Genomic DNA, 24,289 nt, shown 5'->3' on the forward strand with positions numbered 1-24,289 from the left:
CCATTTATATTCATATTTATCAGTGAATCAAACACTTAATTTCACTGGTAGATTAATTCAGTATGACTCACATTTGAGAAATAAACCCCATGGGTCTGATTTTGCCCTAATACTTGGAAAAAATATGTGGTTATGAGATACAGAAATTCTGGGTTTGTACAAATGCTGCTGTCTGTAGTACATCAGCGAGGGAAAGAGATTTCTGAGCCTTGTTCCATTGTTATACACACACAGGGATGTAAAAATGTGGGAAGTGTGGAGCAGGTAGGTAATCGTAAATTTCATAAAAGAGGAACTACAAATTACGTGACAGAAGCTTAAAGTGAGTGGAAATATTTATTTTCCCCAGCACAATGTATAATTAAACTCTAGAGCTTGTTGAGTCTTATTCCTGACTCAACAAAAATGATGGGAGAAAGATCATTCTGCGGCTAATTAATGAGAGGGATAGATGCAGCTTTTGACTTAAAAAAAATCTTTATATTGCTGATTGTCAGAAGATTGAAATGGTAAATTCTGCTTCACAGCAACCTGATTCTCATGTTCTGCTTAAAATGGCTGCTTTGCCACTGCTGGAAACCAAGCGTTGAGGTAGATGGGCTTTTTGTTATATTGTCCATAAACGTATTTTGTCATACTTAACATAGAGAGTGTTCAAAGACTGTTCTATGGCCTTCAGGTTGACTTGAAGGTATTTCAGAGAGACCCTTTGCTTTGATCTGTCCCTCTGCAGCCATCCCTGTGATAAAGGGCTTCCAGGTCAGTGTACGAGGTAGTGAAGTGACCCTAGTGCTATCCACTGGGCATGGAACACTGGGGAAGGGTCAGAGCACTCCTGCAAAGCAAAGTCATGCCTCACAAATCTCTTCCTACAAGGAGGTTATCAGGAATACCGAGTTAGTTTTTACCACAGCAGGTGCCTGGAGGATGAGAGACAAAGGATCTAACTGGAAATGAGAGGTTTTGGGCTGAATAAAAGGGGAAAAAAATATGAGGGCAGTCAAGCAGTGGAAGAGGTTTTCCAGAGGGGATGGGCAATCCTCCTGGGAGGTGTGGAAGACTCAGTGATAAGCTCAGGCTTGATCCTGCTTTGAGCAGGGGCTTGGCCTGAGGCCCCTTCAGCCCAAATTATCCCATGTTGCTTTGTTCTGCCTTAACAAGGACAGGTCAGACTCACCTTCTTGGAGATGAGTTGTTTTTTGGCAATAAACAAAACTGCGTCTAAAAACACGCTGGTGCACCTGCTGGAAACCCGCTTCTTTATGTCGGGAAGAGTTCGCTCTTTAAAACAACACTGTATTACCTGAGTTTGGTTTTCAAGGTTTCAGAAGCCTCATTTTGCAGCTGAGCATTTTGACAGCTTTCTTTTCAAGTCTTTAATGGTTGCTGTAATTTGGCTTTTGAAGCAGCGCAGCTCTTCAAAGTCAGCAGTGAGACAGCACCAGCCAAGGTCTGCCGGGTGCTGCCGGCGGGTTCTCGGTGCCTCGTTCCTTCAGCTGTCATTTGTCAGAACACACTCATGTAATCTTAATGAACAATGTGCAAAGCCATTAAAAACTCAGTTACGGCCTTCTCTTTACTGCAGACGTGAGAGAAGGCAAACATAAAGTGCTGATGTGTAAACACAATAGCCACCATCTGCTGCAGAGCGCCGTTTCGGCTCCAGAAAGAGGAGCTATGTTGCAGATGCATCAATAATAGGACGCTTATCAAGGCATCATTATCCACCAAGCAGGGGAAAAATTGAAATTTATGGCCAACTAGAGAGCACTTCAAGGTTTAATTCCCCAATTTTCAGTGGTATGTTCAATAACTAGGAGAGAGTGGCGTTTTATGTTCCTGCCATTGGAAAGGATTTCTGAAAATGAATTTATTTACTGTCTCCCCATCCTCCTTGCTTCTGACTGATCTGAGCACAACACATCCATTTTTACGTATTCGGGATAAAAACAGCGAGATATTAATTAATTCAACCTGTTAATCCAAGAACACCATGTTTAATTGACCTTATACTCAATTTTCTTTAATGAGCTCATACTTCTCTGTTGAATAAACATAAAAAAGAACTTTTACCCAGAATAGATAATTTCTCCTCTCCCCCCCAAAATTCTTTTTTTCCAATTTATTGTAGACTTGGAATTTTGAACTTTCTGGAAGGAAGTAAACAAAACAATGAAACTCAATGATATTTTTGTTTCTTTTTTCCCCAGTTGGATATGCAACAATCTAAATAAGAGTTTCTCCAAGATACCTTTTGTTTTATTCATATTCTTGCCTGTAGACATTCAGGTGGCTTTCAGTCATCTGTTGATCAATAATTTCCATTTGTGACATGTTAATTCATTCCTTAGTCCTTTGTATGAGTGGAAAACGTGACAGGTAATTTGTTGGTGGCAGACCAGATTGTATCTCTTTTATTTGCACATATAGGCCCATAAATTGAGAATAAGTCCCATCAGCTTCAGCTCTGTGCTCAGCCTAAAGAATCTGTGAGACCCTGAATCACAGTATGTCAATTCTTATTAAGGATAATGAGGGAAACCACATTTGTCTTTAAAAGGCTGGCTTGTTTTTCATTTATTTTCTCCTGGTGGGAGCTGTTTTCATGATCTCTCACCTACCCCTCAGTGATGAACCTTGCCCACACCAGTTCCATGGACGTGGACATTTGTAACAGGACAGTGCATCTCATCTGTTGATCTTGGAGCGTACAGAGCAACCTCGTGGAAGTTCTGGAGGACAGGATACACGTTCAAGTTCACACTGTGAAAATAAAAATAAAACTCTGTGTGTTTGGGGCCAATTTATAGGATACAGGGTATCATTTATTCACAGCTGAATTCTATAGAATGAATATTTTATGAATTTTGTTCGTGTGCCTGACGTCAATGATTGTCTTGATGGGACTACAAGTTTTCAGACCCTAGGATGGCCAGGCTCGAGGTGTCTCTCTGGGATCCTGTGGGGTGGGCTGTGCCTGGGGTATCCCAGGGAAGGGTTTGTGGGGGAAGCTGCCACTCCAAAGCTCTGTGGAAACAAAGGCCTGTGGTAGAGCTCCTAGAGAACAAATTCCTTTAAACAAGGTGTGAGTTCTTTTCTCTGGCAGAGATGCATCTGTAAGTGGAAATTTTTCATCTTTTCCACCGTGATAAAATAATTCCTCTCATCAGGACTTTTCTTGAGAAAGTTGTGTTTCTTGTAGTATTTCCTCCTGTACCTCTAGACACATTGTGTAAAAAATCATATGCTACAAATAGGAAGCTGTGAATAATTTATCCATGGCGATTGTTTGGAAGGCTATTTCTTTAGCAATTAAGACTAATTATTTTGCTAAGTGCTTTTTGGTGGATGGGTATTCTTCTTGTTGGTGTTGTCAGTCGCTGGATTCAGGCTCCCCACCCTCCCCAGAATTGTCAGCAGTTGCACAAAGGCTGTTGTCACCACAAATAGCTTGTGATTCATTTTTTTGTGGGTGGCAAAAAATAAAATTGTAATTATTGCTTGGAACTTTTTATAAAAGCTGATGTTTTTTCTCCCAGAGGAAAGCTCATTATTTTTATATATGGATCTGTAAAAGTGAAATACTCCCTAACTTCTGGTGTCATTGAAGTTCTTACCTCCCCCAGCGCAGTTCAGGGCGGTACTGTGTTAGACAAAGCACAGCTTCAGAGTAGTCCTTTAGGGCAGGATAATCTACATATTACCCAAATTGAAAAGAGAGAAGTTGAGAGGCATGCCCAGAAGTGGAATGCTGAGCCAGGTGCAGTGCAGTCGATTATGGTGTAAAAATCCCTGTTCCTGGGTTCCTCCCCAGTGTAGGAGGCGCTTGGTCAAGAACCTTGTGAAGGAACAGGAGCTCTGCTGCTCTTGGAGGGATTCACTGGGCTGCACCAGCCTCCTCCATGGGAGAACTGGCAAATGGAGAACTCGTCTTCATTGTGCTCAGGTGGCTCTGAAATGCTTCAGGCAGAGCATTTCACAGCAGCTGCTGAGCTCCTCCAGACCATGCTGCCCTTGCTCAGCAGTTTTACAGTGCCTTCCCTCCCAAATTCTCTGCAGAAGAGTGGCTCTTGCAACTGTGTAATGCCAGAGATCCTAGAATCCCAGAATGGTTTGGATTGGAAGGGACCTTAAAGCCCATCCAGTGCCACCTCCTGCCATGGGCAGGGACACCTTCAACTATCCCAGGTTGCTCCAAGCCCCGTCCAACCTGGCCTTGGACACTGCCGGGGATCCAGGGGCAGCCACAGCTGCGCTGGGCACCCTGTGCCAGGGCCTCCCCACCCTCACAGGGAACAATTCCTTCCCAATATCCTATCTAAATCTACACTCCTTCAGCTTAAAGCCATTTCCTGTCATCCTATCACTCCAGGCCCTTGTCTGAAGGCCCTCTCCAGTTCTCCTGGAGCCACTTTAGGCCCTGGAAGGGGCTCTAAGATCTCCCCAGAGCCGTCTCTTCTCCAGGTGAATGCCCCCAGCTCTCCCAGCCTGGCTGCAGGCCAGAGGGGCTCCAGCCCTCATGGAACTGGGTGTCATCATCAGCCTTCCCACACCTGGCTGTGTCAGGTTTCCAGCCTGCTGCCTCAGCTGACAGGCTGCGCTGCCTCCCCAAGCCTGCTGGCAACTGTGCCTTCTGATAATAAATTTTCTCAGGTCGTAGAGACAGAACCCAAATTTCAGTTTCTCAAAAGTTTAGTTTATATGAGTAGATTTTTAAGAGTAGTGTGTATATGTTACATGTTGAAGAATGGGATTGCATGGTTGACTGTGAACAGAGTTACATCAGCAGTGGACATTTTTCAGGATCCTGATTTTTAGAGAGAAACTGGAAGGTTTGGATTCAGCACTAACATTTCTCCAAGTCCTTGCTGTGAATCTGGAATTCCTTGATTTGGGACCATTTTGGTTTTTGTTTTTCCTTCATTTCCACTGAAAGGTAGCATTGCCAGAGGCCATCTTGCCTATAAATTTTCTTGGAGTCTTTTCCTCTTCCCCAGCTGTGCTTGCATTGCACTTGAATTTTCCAAGGTCTTTAGAGTATGTAACCTTTTTTTTTGAAAGATTGACTTCCTCCTGTCAATCTTTTACAAAATGCATATCTATCATATAAACACAGAGAAAAAAACCCACAGTTTTGTGAGAGAAAGTTGTTTGTAGCTGCTATAAATTTATAATATGTGACTGTTCACTGCGCGGAATTGATCCAAATGTTTGCCTGGCTCATCTGAATCACCTGCTATGGTGAGGAAGAGGGAAAGTCAATAGGTCAGAAGTGAGGCAGGGCTTTTCAAACTCAGTCTTCTGTGAACTGCAAGAGGCCAGCAGACAAATACATTTGTAGCATGGCTTGGCAGCAGCATCAGAGCCAGGAGTGTCAAGAGGGCTGTGTTTGATTAAAAATTGTCATGCCTGGCTGCTGACACAAAGATTCCCCCTGCCCCAGTCCCGGTGTTTTCTTTAGCTCTTTCTGAGTGTCTGCACCCACATAAAGGAGATCCTTTCAGCAGAATTGAATCGAGTAACTCTCATCATGTTCTCCCTTACTGCTGGCATTCGTCACCTTGATGGATCTGTGAGGAGATGAGTGGAGACACAATGTGCTATAAAATAACTGCCTGATGAATCCAAATGTGAGTTCAACATCAAGTGCCACGGTTAATATGATGCAGACTTCCAGGTTAACAAACTCATAAATTGCATCAGTATACATTTCCTTCCTGAAATTCAGCCTACCCTTCCCTCCCACAAGAATTATTGTCCTGTTGCATTATTACGAGTCAAGATGTTGCTGTTCTGTAAACAAGCCTCAGTTGTTTGGGCTCTGAAAATTGGGGTTTTCTTAACGTGACCTTCAAAAGTTTCGAGTGCCAGGGTTCACAGGTATGGATTGGGATGAAGAGTGTTGGGGCCATGTGGGCAAATATCAGCTGAGAGCTTGGTCTGTTGTTTTTGTGTTGAATCATAAAACTGTGATGGAAAGGACCTTTATAGATCATCAAGTCCAGCCATCAACCCAGCCACCAGCTCCATGCTCACCACTAAACCACATCCTCAAGCACCACATACACACATTTCTTGAACGCTTCCTGGGATGGTGACTCCACAGTCTGTTCCACTGCTTTACAACACTTCCCATGAAGAAATTTTTCCTAATATCCAATCTAAACCTCCCCTGGTGCAACTTGAGGCTGTTTCCACTCATCCTGTCACTTGTTACCTTGTGTTGAATATGCTTTTGGGGGACTGTATGCAGCAGGAGAACCTGGTTGTTGTTTGAAGTGGGAATGTGTTTTTGTTTAGAGCGACTGTGTGATCACAAGGTGATAAAATAATACAAGCAAGACAGTATTTTTATTTTGATTTGCAAGTTATTTAATTAAAGCGGTTCTAGCTGGCCCTGAATCTACTGGTATATATACCCTGTAATTTTAATATCCTTTCTCTCTGTTACCTAACAACTGGCATCAAACAGCTGGTTCCTTCAGAGGAATGTTTTGTTTTGTGGCTTGCGAGGGAACCACTGACTTTTCAAACGGAGCTGTTTATACCAAAAATCCAAGCAAACCCACCCTTTGTTCTCTTCTTTCTTTGCTCTGCAGGCTCCTTCATGATGGTGAACAGCTCTGGGCGAGCATCGGGGCAGAAAGCTCACCTGCTGCTGCCCACGCTGAAGGAAAATGACACTCACTGCATCGACTTCCACTATTACCTGTCCAGCAGGGACCGCTCCAGCCCCGGCTCCCTCAACGTCTACGTGAAGGTCAACGGGGGGCCCCAGGGCAATCCCATCTGGAACGTCTCGGGAGTGGTGACCGAAGGGTGGGTGAAGGCAGAGCTGGCCATCAGCACCTTCTGGCCACATTTTTATCAGGTAGGGGTTTGTAATGTTTTTTCCTGTCTCTCTCCTTTGGATGTCTATTGTTAGTTTTGAAAATCAACACCTTCCTCCCTGAGTTTTCGTCTCAGAATAAATTCACCTCTAGTGGTTATATAGGAACTTGACGTATTCCTTCCCTCCTCACCTTTTTTCTGTAGTTGTTGACAGGCCACAGAGTGATGGATGAGAGTCAATTATTGACATGACCCACTCGTTCATGTTGAAATTGCCACTTGTATTGGCACTTCCTATGGCACTGTGCAACTGCGAACACAACAGAGTTTCTGGATGTGTAGCTGTACTCAGCATAAATTTGCCTGGATTATTCTTGGACCTTGGTTGGTTCCATAAGAAGGAACATTTGTTGGCTTGGCTTTGCATCTTGTGCCTACATGAGGGGTGTACGGACATAAGGTACTAATAAACTCTTGTACCATGGTGTCAGATGTGTATATTCTTCACCAGATCCTCAGTTCCTCCACTTTCTAGCACAGCTTTATTTATTCTAAGACTTTTTTTCTTAAGCAAGGGCAGAGCTGAGGAATGTAATGGCTGCCGTAGTTTTTGATTATATTAGTTCTACACCTACTTGTTAGTTGTCCACACTTCATGTGGCAGCTTTGCAGCCATTGTTTTAATTTCAGTTAGATATTTTGCACACAACAGGCTCACACACTACTTTTTGTGTTGAAGGAATACTTTTGTCTTGTTTTATATTCAAGACACACACCAAAAAAAAACCCTAGGAGGTAATTGCATCCTAAACCTTGCAGGAGATCTGATGTCCATGTGATACTAACAAAAGCCATGAGTGAGATAGGGACCAGGATAGAATGGGCCATGAAAAGGCAGCAAATAGTCTGTGAATAAAAACCAGCAGGTAGGAAAGCTTCTCTTTTTCTTGCTTCTAATAACTGGGTAGGAGGTCTGTAAAATCTGAGCTGAAGGAGGATGCTTTAATGTTCTGCCTCTGAAAGAGTTGTGGATACCAGAAGAATCCACAGAGTGCACCGGGCAGGCGAGAGGGAAGGATAAAGAGATGCAAATGTGTGGAAAGTGGTGTTTTAAGGGCAGTGCACAACTTGTGACTGTTCTGAAGGCACACTGGAGTGCTCCTACTCCATTCATATTAACGTGATCCTGGGCATCAACCAGAATTTTCTTCATAGCAGGTGCTCCACAGAGATAACAGAAATGATCTTTCACCAGAAAACCAGTGCTTGAAAAACCTGCAAAAGGCAGTCTGATCTCACACTAAGAGGGATCCTGCTCTCTGATATATCAATAGGAGGCTTCCTGAGCCTCACTTAGGTCTTTTACAAGTGCTTTGGCAGGTCAAGTTTGCTTTTCCTGGGCAAAAGAAAATCCTTTAAATCAAACAAGAATTTTCCACTGCAGCACAAAAATGAATGGATTAGAAGGCAGCAGTACCTGCCCAGGAGCAGTTCCTTCCTAGAAAATGCAAGGGGCTTCTTACTAACTTTGTGATGAGTGAGAGTGATGTTTCCTTCTTGTCATACTTGTATTTTTGTTCCTTAAGCATGGCTTTTAAAATTTGAGATCTGTCCTAGTATTATGGGGGTCTAGTAGACTGATCTCAGTCTCTGGTTTTATAAATCACCTTGTTGCTGGTCTGTAGTCCTGTGAATTTCTACATTTAAGCAAGGTTTAAAAAAAAATAAAAAGAAAAAAGAGAGCTTGAAGCTTGAAAAAAATGAAGAGAAAAAAATTATTGGTATTTGGCAGCCTAAAGTGACACTTCTGGCTAAATAAGTCCAGAGGTGGGAGGGTGACAAAACTTGGGTGTGCTGCTGCCTGAGGAGAGACTTGTTTCACACTCAGGAACTAGAATGAGCCATTGGAGTGTTATTTAGTAAAATCCTAGGATGGCTTAGGTTGGAAGGGACCCTGAAAATCATCTCATCCCACCCCCTACCATGGGCAGGGACACCTTCCACTAGCCCAGGCTGCTCCAAGCCCCATCCAACCTGGCCTTGGACACTTCCAGGGATCCAGGGGCAGCCACAGCTTCTCTGGGCACCCTGTGCCAGGGCCTCCCCACCCTCACATTTGTCATTTATTTGTCAGCTTTAAATCAAAATTGTATTCCTGGAGAACTCTTTTTACACAAGAGGCCTGACAGCATGTTCTGTATTTTGAAAAGACCGGGTAAAAACAACATTTTCCCTAAATATTGAAATCTGCATCAGGCAAAACGTCGGTTATAATCCTAATTCACAGAAACCACACCATCCTGGATTGGGATGTGCATCAAAAATTCAGCCAGTCAAAAAAATCTGAAGCTCTCTGCCCTGGTCTGGGGCTTTGTCAAGTACTTTGAACTTTGGAGATGTGGCTAGTGGAAAACTGGTACCCAAACCAGATGTCAGAGGTCGTGTTTTAGGTCTGGCAGTTCTGTGCCAGGGTCATAGGAGTCACCTGGCTGCAAAAGCACTTAGCTGAGATAGAAATGTGGGGAGATTTATCATGTCTACCCTGGAGTTACTTGTACTTGAATTCCCAGCCTGCAAATGTTTCTCAGCGTAGCGAGAAAAAGCTCTAATGGTTCTTGGAGAAAGGTAATGCGTGTAATCTTGAATTACTGCTTGCCATAAGGATGAACTCAGTCCCAGAATGCACCAAGGGCAGCACTGGAGTCTGCCAGGAAGGTGTTTTTTTGATGTATAGCAAGGAATGTTATTGATCCATGCCGGGAGAAAACTGTTGTAGCGCTGCAGATGAGCTGGGCTACGCTGCTAACACAGACATTGTTGGTAAATCACAGCGCTGCAGAGGGGCTCGTTTATCAGGAGGGAAACATGAAGTGACTTTGTATTTGCAGGTCTCAGGAGCATTTAAGAATGTGGGGTTTTTTTGAGAGTGAAGTTTTGTATTTTGTCAACTGTATTAATTTCTGAGAAGTACTTTAAATGCCAAGCGTTGTTAATAGCAAAGCATTGCATGTCTGAACCATTGTGCTGCGTTTCCAACTGAATTTAAAAGGACATGAGTGATACTGAGTGTGAGATTTGCAGAAATGGGCCCCAGAAACATTAATTCCTGCCTTTTCCTCACGCTGGGTCTCAATTCCCTGTTTTCAGGAAAGCCTGGGTGCTTCTGTGCTTCTCACTTTGACAGGGATGAAATGCTTCAAAACACACGAAAAGACAATAATGTGTAAGTTTGAACTGGGAAAGGGCAGGAACATCTGAGTGTGGAGCAGAACAGAATAAAACAGTCAAACAATATTGCTTGAGTTGAAAGGATTCCTCTACTAAGTGGATTCTGCAGCAGTGGACAGGGATTTTTTAGAAGCTGAGTTGGTTGCTCCTGGAATAATTGTATTGTGCTGTATTAAAGACGCTGTACGTGTTGGTAATTAACCAAAGGCAATTCTCCATATATTGGTGCTTCCTTCTGCCACCCACTCACAGCTGATGCCAATGCCCTGGAGAACTTTTTGAGTTCTTGACTTGCAGATAATTGAGAATTACTTTGTTGTGGCTTATGACTTTTCACAAATGCAAAACTAAAATAAGATTTTTGTAGCTGTAATGTTGCACTTGAATTCAGGTCTGAGGGGAGCTGCAGTAGAGCCTTGCATGACCTTCCCAGTAAATGTAATTTTTATCATGAATGTTATTTAATTGCTAAAGTAATTATGATTTCCATACTAAAGACTCCTATTTTATATTCTTATTTTATACAGTCCCTAAAAAGCCTATCAAGGACCTTGATAACACAAAACACTTGCTAATGGTTTTTTGGATTATTTTATCTTCCTAGTGTTTCTTGGGCAGCCTAATTATTGTCCAGTCTCCTCTGGAGGAGAACTTTATTTCTACATATTATGAGCTTTTCTTAGTTTGTCTTCACCTGTTTATTTTTTTTGTTCTACCCGTTTTTATGCCTTTGTTTCCTTATGGATGTCTTTCAGGAGATCTCACATCTATGTTTTGAAATGGGGGAAGTGACCTTAGGAAGTCATGGAAACTCAAGTAGAAACGATGTTCTGGAAGCCCAAATACAAAGAAAAATTAACAACAGCAATTCTGTAGTTCAGAAGGATATTTTGGGTCTATATTTAGCCAGGGCAGCATTTGGACAGTTGAACCTTTTACTGTATTAAGTCTTCTGATGAAGGAGATAAAGGGAAGGCTGAACAGTGACAGGCTGGGAATGCAACAGTTCAAAGAACTGTTGAAAACTGGCTTTAAATAGTTACCTCTGTGTTCTAGTAGGGAATTTTAGAAGTTAGAAATGACTGGAGTACTTTCTCCTATGGAACAAGTAGCAGCACCAGGACACTGCTCTAATGGCAATAGCTGTGCTGGCTGAACATGTAACTAACTCTGTCCTTGGAAACCTGATTATTTACTCATGCAAAAATGAGCAGTTCAGTACAGTGTGAACATTGCTTTAGTCAGATGGAGTCAGACTGGGAATTTCCCTTTCAAATGCAGAGGACAGCACCCATTACATCTCCACCCATTCATTTTTTTAACGTATTAAAGGATAGCACTTCACTCCTTTGGGAAGAGAATCACTAATTTGGGAGGTAGCATCACTGATTATTTAACATCAGTCTGCATTTTTATTATTATTATGGCTTGACATCTCTAAACTTCCCGTTCCTTGTGCATGACTTAAGTTGGAAGGGCCCCATAAGGACCATTAAATCCAACTCCCTGCTCCTTCCTCACAGGACTGTTGAAAACTCAACCATGTGACTGAGAGTGTCCTTCAGATGCCCCCTGAACTCTGCCAGGTTTGGTGCTGTGCCTGTTTCCTGGGGGGGCACTGCAGGGACAGATCTCCCTCCCACTGAAGAATCTTTTGCTAATGCCCAACCTGAGCTTGCCCTGACTCAGCTTTTCTCCATTTCTCCATGTCCTGTTGTTGATTCTCAGATTGAGATCTCCCCCTCCACTGCCCCACTTTCCAACAATTAACTTATTTTTAATGATCGCTATCAGATTTTTACTTTTTGTTGTTTGGATTGTTTTTTCTTTTTCCTGCACTGCTGATTTTTTGATAGTCCATCTATTTTTATAATAAGATACTTCAGGTCAATTTTTCAGGTAAAAATCACAAACCTACAGGAAAGAAGGAGATTTTTATTAATCTGTGATGAAATACCTGTATTTTCAGGCCCACATTACTGGAATGCTTTCATAATACAGGTACACAAAAAAGGAAAAGGTTGGTTAATGTACCATTAATGAGAAATTCTACGTGTTTTTTAAGAATATTCCTTCTCAGATCATGTTAGTGGAATCCAGGGAGAGGCAGAAACAACACCGTTATATCTGAGAAAATCTTATTTCAGTCCGGAATCCAGTGTCATCCTTTGCTTGTAATTTACTTTCTAGTACTGCAAGGGCCTGCACGGCAAATCAAGGTTTTCTCCAGCAGAATCCATGCATGGTCACTGATTCAGGAAGAGAATTCTATCTCGTGCAGTGCTTTCTCCAATTGTCCAAGGCCTGCTGAGAACAAGATATCAGATGATTATCCACTTAATGTTCTTGGACTGGTGCTTAGATGAATGGAGGGGGGGGGAATATAGCCAGGGCACTTTTTCCTTCTCCAAATCAGAGATGCACAGAGTTGTCCTATTGAGGACAATTGAGTGTTGCTTCTATTCTATTGAGTGTTGCTCTAAGTCTTTGTTTTCCATCCCCAACAGATTTGGTGTTGCATTCACACACTGAATTGCCCTGGTATCCCTTTGTTATTAACTAAATGCCTCCAATGACTCAGGCATTGGAATAACAGCGGAATGTGGCGACTGCTGAAATTACTCATGCAAATGTTCTTTTTCAGAATCTTTTTTTTCTTTTGTGTTTCAGGTGATATTTGAATCTGTCTCTTTGAAAGGACACCCCGGGTACATAGCTGTGGATGAAGTCAGAGTTCTCGCCCATCCCTGCAGTGAGCACTCTTTATTTTTCTGACTGTACCAGTGTGTTATAGGCCACAGCTTGTAGTGGAAAGGAGTGATTTACCCAGCTGGGTCAGCACTAAAATGTCTTATATTCCTCCAAGACCCCTAAGGACAGTCAGCCTCGCATAATTACCTACCTTTGCAAATTGAGCAAAAGGCAAAGCTGCTCTCAGTTTATAGCTAGTGGAATTCCCTCTCCTTTACTTGTTAATAAACTGACGGTTTTATTATTTCTTGATCTTATTGCTGTAGAAAACAATCTAAAAGGCATCTCAAAACAGCCTGTGTGGTCAACTTCTGAAAAGAACAACCAAACAAATTGTTTCAGTGTTTCCTTGGTAAGAGGCCTGTCCCAAAGGTGGGTTGGTCTCAACATATTAGACCTGCTCTGAAAGCCTGTAAAGAGATTAAAAATAAATCTTATTCAGACCCTGCACTTATACAGAAGTAGAAACTAATGCAGCTCCATTACACTGTTCAAAAATGTTAGTGCTACATTTCTTCTGTTGCAGGCACAACAATAAGCTGAGTTTTACTTACTTTTTTCATGTTTAAAGAAGCATTGAGCCTCAGTCTTTGAGTCTGACCTTGTTCGGTTCCTTTACACCCCTCCAGTGGGGCTTGAGGACTTTGTATATTTTATGGATGCAATGTACAGTTTCTTGTAAAGATTTTTTTTTTTAACAAGCCCTCTTTCTGGCTCATGGTTTCAGTAAGTCAGTGACAGCTGCTCACAAGAAAAGAATGATGGATCATATGGATGGAGTGAAATCAACTGGTTTTGCTGTGATCAGAATGTCAAAGAACATCTGCCATTCAATGTGACAGACATGGTTCTGCTCAAGTTTAACAGGACATTTTTGATAACTGCAGTATGCTTAATTGCTGCTTAAGTAAATTATATTTGTATTTACCATGTGCTCAGTGCTCAGGCCTTTGGGTGCATTTACTTCATTAAGAAATACTTACAGTCTGTATTAACCAGATGTTGCTGATAACTGGCATCATCCAGACAAGTCCCCAAATGGTCTGTGCCTTCCACAGCGTGTTGGGTGATCGCTGGTCCCTTCACTGGGAAAGAGGCCACTAAATAAACCACGGGGCAAAGCCTCCACAAGAAAATGATGGGATTTAAAGCAGTTAGGCAGGATGTTGTGTTATATCCCTGCTTAATTAAGTAAACTGATTTTGAATCCATTTCTTCAGGTCCTTCCTCAAAATTAAGTGTAGTCTTGGTGACTCAACACCAAAATGATTCAAACAGGGTTGGTTGGTTGGTTGGGGTTTTTTTTAATCTGTTTGCAACCCCCAGCACACAGAGCTCATTACAGGCTGCCAGTTCTCTGCAGTCTCTCTGTAAATGCTTCTCCTCTCTGGTTCCCAGTGCTGCCTTTGTTGTTCAGCTGTGACAGTCACCAGGGTAAATGTCACCCACGTGTTCTCTTTCCTTGTACAAGCTTAGCCCCTCAGATTTGTTTTACAATTGTTGTAAATCAAAACACAGGGACCATGAAGCTCCTGGTGACCCTGGAAGTTGCTGAAATCATTGGTCTTATTTCTTCATTTCTGCTTTACCTTCACAGATGGCAGCATAGCAGGCAAACCAAAGCCAGCAGAAACAGTGAAATGCCCCTAGATGACACAGTAATCCAGAAGAATAAATATATTGCTGGTGCTACCTCTTTTTTTCCCTTTGTCCAGTGAAGCAATGCACTGGAATATCCATTTTCCTTATGCTAAAAGCTCATTGACTCTGTGTGCATGAGCCCTTGCCATCACAGGACAACCCATGCTCCAGAAGCTGGGCAGACCTCAGGACCAGAATTTTGGGAGTGGTGGGACTCTACACCTTTGTATTTGTAGCTGACGTACAGCTGCCCACTGTAGACTGCAGGCAGAAATACTAGAATTATCCTGAAATGCCATGTAGAACGTTCTGCATCTCCCCCAGAGGGAGTTTTCCAGTAAATCTTGATGCAAATTCCTGCTGCCCAGAAAGCAGGATGGTACAGAGTCCCTGTCCGTCAGGAACTGTCAGTGAGCTGTGTGTTGGATGGGACGGAGAAGCAGATAAAACCATTTGACATGGTGTAGGGACGTGTTCTCTGCTCATGTGTCAAACTCTTGTACATCAAGTCTCAGCCATGCACAGCCACAGACGCCCACATCCCTTGGAAGTTTTGATTCCAATGGAAGAAGAGAGGTTATAATGTCCTCTGAAATTATGTATTTCAGTGTCTAATCGTACTTGAAAATGTACAGATGTTGGAAAATACGGACCTTTTCAGGCGTAAGTTTATTCAGTGTGTCCTACTGAAACTTCTCAAATGATGCACAAACTTTTTCTGAAGCCCTGCAAGAAATTAGTTCACTTAAAGGTGTTGCATTCACTGCTGTAATCTTGTTTATACTTTCCTAAGCTAAATAGAGACCTAACTCAGTCTGGTATTTAATCAGAAAGGTAATCCTCCTGTCTAGTTCCTTTGTGAAAAAAATCAGTGCCTGCATTTTTCATATCACTGGTTTAATTTTGAAGTAATGCTGAATTTAGTGTCAGCAAAACACTGGTATCAGTGATCTTAAACTAAACGAGTGATACAGTACTGTCAGTTAAATGAATATTTCATTTAATAGCTGATTTGATATTGATGATGCATTATTCTAAAGGTCTAGGATGTATTTGATGGTCAATAAAAGAAAAAGGATAAAAGGCCCTTGTGAAAATGAGGTTTGGGTCAGTCATGCTTGACAAGCACAAAAGCATTTGGCTTTTTTTGACCTTTTTAGAAACATAGTTTTCTGAAGAAAAGAGATTACTCAATTACTCTTTATAGCAGGCAATAAGAAATTGTGCCGGTGACCATGAACTTGTGATGTGATCCAAGTCTGTGTTTTGAGAGGTGCCAGGGCTCTCTAAGATCCCTTAGGCCACCCTCCCTCATCTCCATCACCACCTCTCTCTGCAGGGAAATGTTAAATGCTGAGGGGCAGCTTTATTTTGCAAAGCCACTTTGGCAAGGAGAGTCCCACGGCTTTGGGGAGTGTTTGGGTGGGTGCAGCACAGTCCGGTCCTGCCTTGCTCTACCCTTGCAATCAATCCTTTGTCTCTTTTGCCAGGAAAAGCCCCCCATTTCCTACGGCTGCAGAACGTGGAGGTGAACGTGGGGCAGAACGCGACGTTCCAGTGCATCGCTGGGGGGAAGTGGTCCCAGCACGACAAGCTCTGGCTCCAGGTACAGTAATGCCCTGGTGGTTTGTCTTGTTTAATTCAGGGGTTTGTTTGCTTTTACAAGTGAAATACAGAGGTAGAGAAAGATTGGTGATGAGGCAAAATCTTTTCATCGACATCCTTTGAAGAACTGCCTGAAATCATTTCTAGGCAAGAGTTTAAGGTGACAAAGCATGGAATTAGGGTACAGAAAATGGAAACAATGGCCAGTGACAGGAAAATTCTGGTTTCAAACAAATGCCCACATACCTGTAAACACTCAGCTATAAAGCAGAAGAGAGAGGAAGTGGAACAAGTTCTCTTGAGCTCTGTTATGCCATCTGCCTTCCTCTCACCCTCTAAAAATGTTCTCAGCATCCACTGAGATACATTTTTGAGTTATTCTGTCTTTTTTGGGTCCTTTCATTAAAATCTTTCCACTGTTACAATTAGTTGTGTATAAAAACAATTCTGACCTGTAGCAGTATGAACCCTTCCCTGTGAGAAGCAGAGTTTGGGGAGGAAATAATTGCTGTTGTTAGTGGAAACCTGCTTTCCATTCTCTAAAACGGCAACATTTAGTGAAAATAGCCTTGGAAACAACCCTAAAAACTGTTTACTGGAAACTGGCAAAACAGCAATGTGCTTTGCTTTGAAATTCCTAATAAACTGGACAAATGAGCAAGTTGAGGTGTTTGTACTGTGGAGAACAATTTCTGGCTAATTCTTTGTCTGTCCCTTTTCCAGTTGGAAAAATGTGGCCTGGCATTGGTAGAGAGGTTTATTGGGGAATGCTGGATATGCAAGGATGTCTGCTCATCCAACCAATTTATTTAAATTGGTCCAGAATCGGAGTTTTGCATCTGAAAAGGCCAAATTCACAGAATCTGTTCATTTGTAGTGTTTTCCCAGGTGAACACAAAGCCTTCAGCTGTTGTATTTTCACATCCAAGTGAGGCCTCTAATTACACTGTGTGGAATTGCACAGTCAGAGATGCCACTCTGCAGCCTTTGCAGGAACTAATCTTAGAGTCAGAGAATATCTTGAGCTGGAGGGACCCACAGGATCATGCAGCCCAGCTCCTGGCCCTGCACAGAGACCCCAACAACCCCAGCCTGGGCATCCCTGGCAGCGCTGTCCAAACGCTCCTGGAGCTCTGGCAGCCTCGGGGCCGTGCCCATTCCCTGGGGAGCCTGGGCAGTGCCCAGCACCCTCTGGGGGAAGAACCTTTCCCTGATAACCAGCCTGAACACCCCTGGCACAGTTCCAGCTGTTCCCTGAGTCCTGTCCCTGGTCACAGAGAGCAGGGATCAGAGCTGTGCCTCGGGAGGAGCTGCAGCCCCTGGTGAAAGGTCTGACTTCAGTCTCCTCTTTCCTACTCTGACCAAGCCAAGTGTTCTCAGCTGGCCCTCATATGGGTTCCCTTCTAGACCCTTCACCCTCTTTCTATCCTTAGAACACATTAAATGCCCAGATATATCTCAAATATTACATAGAAGTGTGAACTTAAATATATCATAGATTCACATAATGGGTTGGAAGGGACTTTAAAACCCACCCAGTCCCAGCCCCTGCCATGGGCAGGGACACCTTCTACTGCCCCAGGTCACTCCAAGCCCTGTCCAACTTGGCCTTGGACACTTCCAGGGATCCAGGGGGGCAGTCACAGCTTCTCTGGGCACCCTGTGCCAGGGCCTCAGCCCCCTCACCTATGTATAAGACTCTTTAAGGCCCAGCTCACACAGCCCTGTGGATTTCCCGAGGGAATGGCTGAAGTCTTCTCTTAGAAAGCTGTGCTTGTACGAGACCTCTCCCAGCAGTATGAACACAGAGCTCTGACCGATGTTAAACATCCCCAGGAATTAATTACACCTAGATGCACAAACGCACATCCTGCCTGTCTCCATTATTGCATTATTTTTCTCTGCCTCTGCAGCAGTGGAATGGACGGGACACAGCCCTGATGGTCACTCGAGTGGTCAACCACAGACGTTTCTCTGCCACGGTCAGCGTGGCCGACACGTCGCAGCGCAGCATCAGCAAGTACCGCTGTGTCATCCGCTCCGACGGCGGCTCCGGGGTCTCCAACTACGCCGAGTTAATTGTGAAAGGTACGAGCATGGAACCAGCAAATTCATGCAAGAGAAGTGTTTTCCTCCCAGAGGACGACTGTGTATAAAAATTGGCATTCTCTTGGATGTACTAGTTTGAAAACAAACCAGTGGGAGGCACTAAGTCAGAATAACAATTTAACGGGGAAATTAAAGAAAAGGAAAAAAAAACCTAAAAGAAAACACTGGTTCAAGCTGACAGAGTCAAGATACGACCCGAGTCCCTGTTAGGCAGGGTGGTGGTAGCAGTCTGGCAGAATGGTGGCTGCAGTCCTCTGAAGCAGTGATCCTGTAGAAAAAGGGTCTGTTCTTCCTCAGAAGTTCCAGTGGTGGCTGTGTAGCTCCTGTCCTCTGGAAATGCAGTGGAAAGGTTGTCTCTGGTGTTCAGAATCTCAGATTATATCCAGGATGGGATGCTTGGTTCCTCCCTCTGGGTGGAGCATCTCACAATGGGGTCATGAGTCATGAGGCCAAGTGTTGATTAGGCTCATTAACAGAAGATAGTCCGGAGGGAGTTATCTCTGAGTCATTCGGCAGGACAATGATGGGCCATGAACAGAAAGATAGTCTGGGGGGAGGAGGCAAGGAAACACTGCCCCACCTGATTTCAACAGCTCATGAGGATGGTAATAGAATACACTGCAACCCAGGACATGGACCTTCTTCTTTCATGCATGTTAAAATAAGGAAAAAGGGTAAAAGTGGCATGAGTTTAAGTTGGTATCTTGAATATTTGAATTTAAACTTTGCACTCAGCCCTCTTTGTAAGCTTTTGTAGTAAAATATGGTGGCTGTGGAGACTTTTACTGTAGTCAGCTGAACAGTTTGTCAGTCAGCTTCACCTGCTTTCCTTTCCAGTATTTTATCAGGCAAAAATAATCTTGTGATGGAGCACTGTGTCAGGAGAGGCTGCTCAGGGCTGCTGGCAGTAAATGCTGGGATTGATTCTGCTGATGCCCTAAAGTCCACAGTAGAAGTATCAGTAGTTCTTGAAGGGTGTTTGGATTTTAGCCATGTTAATTACCATGATTCAAGAGCCTGACACAGGCAAGCTGTGTTTCAATCTCACCTTCACAAGGTGTGTGGTGAAGGGCTATTCCCTATGCTGGGTTCTTATTTATTTATTTTTCAAACTTGCCTTGAGCTGCACCACAGGAATGCTCACTGGCTCTTAGGTGGTGCGTTCGGAAGGCAGCTGAGTAGTTCCTGAGGTACCCTGTGTTTGGGGTGAGAGGAATTTGAAGTCTGGGTGTGCTCACAGGGTATAATTTATTGATCTAAATGGAGGGTATGAAAATGGAGGGCAGCTGTTGAAATGAGATCAAGTCGTCCACTGTGCTACTTTCTGCCAGCTGATTCTGTCATTTGGTCATCAGGTGCCTCTGTAGTGCCTTGGAGTGTTGTGTGGTGCAGATGTTCAGATGACACAGATCATGAAGAGAATGCTTGTTGTGGATGCCAAGTGCTTTTAATTCCCACCCGGTGATCCTGTATCTTGTTCCAATCTGGAGGAATTAGTTCATGATTAGAACAGAATTGAGTTGCCAGGAGTGGCATACCTAGGACTGTACCACAGCTAAATAGAGGGAAGGCAGCCTTCCAGAGCAACCAGGTATCAGAGCGCTCCAAGCTGAGTTAGGTGCCTGGAACTTCATGTTTGTTGATACCAGCAGGGGAAAAAATAGAAGAATAACTTAAAACCATGAATGGCTGGATGTCCACCAGGAGAGATGCTGATGGCTTCATTGCTGGATTGCTCAGGCAGATGCACCCACCTGGAAGAAACCTTAAGAGAATAATATTGTTGTGGGAAGGTCCAGTCCTGCTGCTCATCCCTGATTAGGGAGCAGGTGAGGTTAAGTGGCTCATTTGAGGTCAGTTTGATACCACCCTGTGACATACTGGGACTGCCAACCAGCCTGACTAATTTTAGTGTGAATAATAGCAAATTTGTAATGCATGTGCACAGGCTGAAATGGAAGCAAATTGGAATTGTTTAATTCTGAAGAGATAATTATTGAATTTTAATAATGTACTTGAGCATACATTCAATTAGCCTGTAATTGAAGTTTTGCTCAATTGATAGTCCTGCTCCTAAACCTGCTAAATCCAAGCTAAATCTCTGCTTCTCATGTGCTTTTTCTTCATCAGAGGAACAAAAAAATCACAGGGTGTTTCTTCAGCAAAGAATAAGATTTAAAAGTGTGTCTGTGTATCTTTTTAATTGAAAGATCTGTTTGCTTCCCTATGCACAAGAAGTTTTATTGGAGTATTTAGAACAGAAACTAGTTTCCATTTTTCAATATTGAATGAAAAAGTTTGGTAGATATCAAAATAGAGGTTTTACTTTGAAATGCACATACTCCTACACCCCAAATCGGACAGTAAATACCTGCTCCAGCAAATGAAATGGTGAATGAAGTAAAATACACACCACCTTGCTTGTCTGTGAGCACCTTTACTGAGAGAAATGTATTATTGTAAAGTAATTACTGGCAATCTTATACAAAAGAACATAACTGTATTAGTTCTAAATTATTGCAGTGTGTTTAGTGGCAGGAGATACATTTGTAATCCTGTGAAAATGCTGTTCTGTAGGCAGCTATTTGCTGTATGTGCTAATGCTTCTTTGTCTTCCGCCTTGTATAAATGACAATACATTTATTCTTCTCTTTGCACTCTCCAGTCCTAACAGCCAGGCCAGAGAAACCTATCATTTCCACCTGCACCCCTTGCCATCCTTTGGTGCTCCAGTGGAAATAGCTCTTCTCTATTTCTTCTCTCTCACTGTTGCACATACAGTAATTTAATACAATTTTGTACAGGGCAGTTAAAAAAAAACAAACCCAGAGATTCTCTGTCTTGCTATACTGCTCACACCTGAATGGAACATCTCTTGCCTGTAATTTTCTTCTAAGTAAAAGCTGGGTGGCAGTTACTGGTATTCTGAGCAAAATGTAGGCTTTGATTGTGTAAAAGTTGTTTAAAGCACTGTGGAAATTGGCTCGAATTTTATCATTTAAGGTCTGTATTAATGCTGGTGTCCTTCCAGGACACTTGCCACATTAGGTAAGGCTGTGGATAACATTTTGAACTCTTTGGGGGAGTGTATGGAGGACTGTTTGCAGTTGTTTTTTTTTTTTCCCCCCTTGATTCCTTTCAGGTACTCTGGATACCCAAATTAATCACTCAATATATGGTGGGAATCCATGCAGAGCTAGCTGATAAAGAGGGAATATTACATCATCTATAACCTATTTTTCATGAGCCAGTTTTGCTGAGATTTTCACTCTCCAGAAGTCTCTCAAAATTACTTTACTGCTACCTGTTGCTACCTTAAAATTCTTCTAAGGCCCCTGGCATTTTCTTAGGGTCTGTTCTGCTACTACAGGGTTAGGAAGAGCCTGTTGAGCCTCAGCACAGCCTCTCTACAGACCTCTAAGGGTATGTTCTAGTTCTCTTCAGTTTTGTCTTAGTTGATTTTCAAAGTGTTTGGTTGAAAAAACAACCTGTCTCTTACCTGAGTGGATTTCTGTCATCCCTGTGATATTTGGGACAGCTTTTATCAGGCTTTTATCAGTCACACGAAGAGCTGATGCCTTGAGTGACACAAGAGGGAGAGGTGGGTTCCTTGTCACAGTTGTTTACTATTCTCTCTCTAGGTCTTTTCTGGTGTGATGTTTGTCACTGTAATTCCACCATCTGTTTATTAACTTACCAGGTACACCCTGAAATCTGCTTGAGTGATCTGAGTCTCTTCCTAAAAGCAGGCACTGGAATTTACAAGAAAAAAAAACCAACCCCAAACCACAAAACAAAGGAAAACAACATAGACACAAGCACTAAGCAATAAACTGAATGAAAAAAACCCTGTCAAGTTGTTGGAGTTGAAATACTCAGGTGTGAAAAACATGATAAATAATTAGCTATTTAAATAAATCCTTATATGGAAGCTTCTCCAGTATGAAATACACTGCGAAAGATTCAGATTTACAGTTCTAAGACAGACTCATCAAGGAAAAGCTCTGCAGGTATTTTGGCTGTCTCAGTATTTATAACTGGAGCTGACTCCAGAATAGTTCCAGTTAATTATTTAACAGCAGAAAGTTCTACTAGAAGAAAGAACTTTCTGGAGCTTAAAAGTCATAGGAAATGAGAACATCTCTGTTCTTCAGCTGAGCCTGATCTTGGGCTGCAGCTGGCTCTAGAAATGTCACATCAGGCTCTCCACTGACTTCTTGAAAACAAGCAGTTCAGTGTGGGTATGAAAATATGTGACTCATATATGTATAACATAGTCTGGAATGTGTTCCTGGGATGAAAAGAGAGTTGTCTTCCTTGTAATTATGTAGGAGACTCACCAACTCCAGTGTTTTTCACTTCCTATAGAGCTGTTCTGGACAGGTGTGATGAGTATGAAAAAGACCCTTTAAAGCTTTTGGGTACTGGTTTGTTTATTTTTCTAAAAAAAAAATTTTTCATGCCTGATACACAGATAGTTCTACACCCTGAGATATTCATGCCAAATGTGCCCATTGAAACTGACACACCATCCTTGCCATGATGGGGTAGTAAAAGCTCTGTTGGAGATGCTCAAGTCCCTACCCTTCACCCAGGGGGTGGGGGTGTTGATATGAAAAGTAGACTCTGCATTGCAACTGTCCTCTTTTGCCATCAGGGTGGCTGGGAGGCCACATCCCTCTGTCCCTTAGAATGCTTTGGGAGACAAGCTCAGCTGTGGTACATGTCTGGTTTAGATTTTACTGTTAGAAATATATTTTTTTCCCATGTGCATTAATAAGGAGCTGGAAGGTGTGAAAATTCCTGTCTGAATTTATCAGGTTCATCCAGATCGCAGAAGTTTCTGTGCATGTCTGTATTCATCTGCCTGAGTTCTGCACGTTAATCAAGGCCCTCAAAGTTCTCACCTTGTGAGCAGGAGTCAGTCCCTGGCTGGTGCTGCCAGCAGTGTCAGGACACTGTGATAATGAGGGTTCCCTGGCTGCCTGCTCTCTCTTTCTCTGCTCTTTCCCAGTTTACAGAGTACAGTCAGTGCTCAGAAGGTGATGTGCTGTGCTGTGAGAAGCTGAGTTCAGATGTGATAAGACGTGTGATGATGTTGCTCCTTTGAGCACTACACCAGCACGGAGTGGGAGAAGTGCATCCAGACTATTTATGGGCATTATGCTGCCTAGGAAATATCTGAATGAGGGAGAATGGCTCTGTCATTAATAGAGTGTCTGAAAAAAATCATTTCTTCTTTTATTTCTTTGCAGTCACAGCGGTGTAGGGAATGTAACACTCCCTTCCTTGGTGTTGGCTGATAATTACCTGAACTTGGCACTGCTCTGTTTAATTCTCCAGTGCAGCTCTGTAGCAGTTGCTTTAACTCAGTTTTAATCATTAGGTGGGTGTGTGGTAAGAAAAGGGGAGGCAGAGAGATTACAAACACCAAGCTTACCACGAGCTGTAGCTCCAATTTCTCTTCTTTCCATCCAACCTATTATCTGTGAAGCCAATGAAGGAGATGAAAGACAAAGCTGTTGAATTGTAGGTTTTCAGTAGTATGAAACATGAGTCCTCTCAAAAGGAAGCATTTCCCTCTCCTTATGTTTAACTTCCAAAACAGAGCTGGGAAGTGAAGCCATTTCCTTGAGAAGTGATTAATGTGCAGTTTATATAAAGGATCCAGTTTTCAGCATTGCATCCAGTGCCACACTGACTTGCAGTAAAGGTCCAGAATATGCTTTCCTTGTTTCTCTTGTTTATATTAAACAACAAGGTATAAATAAATATATTCAGGAAGAACACAAAGCTACAAGGGGTATGTGACAGGTTCATAATCTAATGGTGTGTTCTCAATTCAGTCTATATTTTTCCCAACTTCGTTGTTTCTCTCTTCAGTTGCTTTTTTGTTCCAGTGTTAGATGAGCAGGGAGTACTGGTTTAAACTTGACCTTGTTTCTAACACTCTGGGAAATGATAATGGCTTTCCTATCACACCACTGAGTGCCTTGACTAAATACATGATATACATGCAAACCTTTTAGTTTCTTGTTAGATTTATTAAGGAGGTTTAAGGCGACTGCACAGAAATTAACTCAGGACAGCTGATGCTCACAAAAGAACATAAAATACCAAGAAC

The 24,289-nt window shown here is 42.7% G+C and overlaps 1 protein-coding gene across 9 annotated transcripts in view; it reads left to right on the forward strand.

The window, feature by feature from the left end:
* The window catches only part of PTPRT (protein tyrosine phosphatase receptor type T), a 431,612-nt gene that overhangs the window by 151,271 nt on the left and 256,052 nt on the right, over nucleotides 1–24,289 (forward strand). For all 9 annotated transcript variants that reach the window (XM_032126644.1, XM_032126648.1, XM_032126650.1 and 6 more), the window contains exons 3-6: nucleotides 6,600–6,871; nucleotides 12,730–12,811; nucleotides 15,942–16,057; nucleotides 17,970–18,144. In XM_032126644.1, coding sequence (XP_031982535.1) covers nucleotides 6,600–6,871; nucleotides 12,730–12,811; nucleotides 15,942–16,057; nucleotides 17,970–18,144 — 645 coding nt within the window. The remainder of the gene's footprint in view (nucleotides 1–6,599; nucleotides 6,872–12,729; nucleotides 12,812–15,941; nucleotides 16,058–17,969; nucleotides 18,145–24,289) is intronic.

Source organism: Corvus moneduloides, chromosome 17 (assembly GCF_009650955.1).
Source record: "Corvus moneduloides isolate bCorMon1 chromosome 17, bCorMon1.pri, whole genome shotgun sequence".
NCBI classification, from domain to species: domain Eukaryota; kingdom Metazoa; phylum Chordata; class Aves; order Passeriformes; family Corvidae; genus Corvus; species Corvus moneduloides.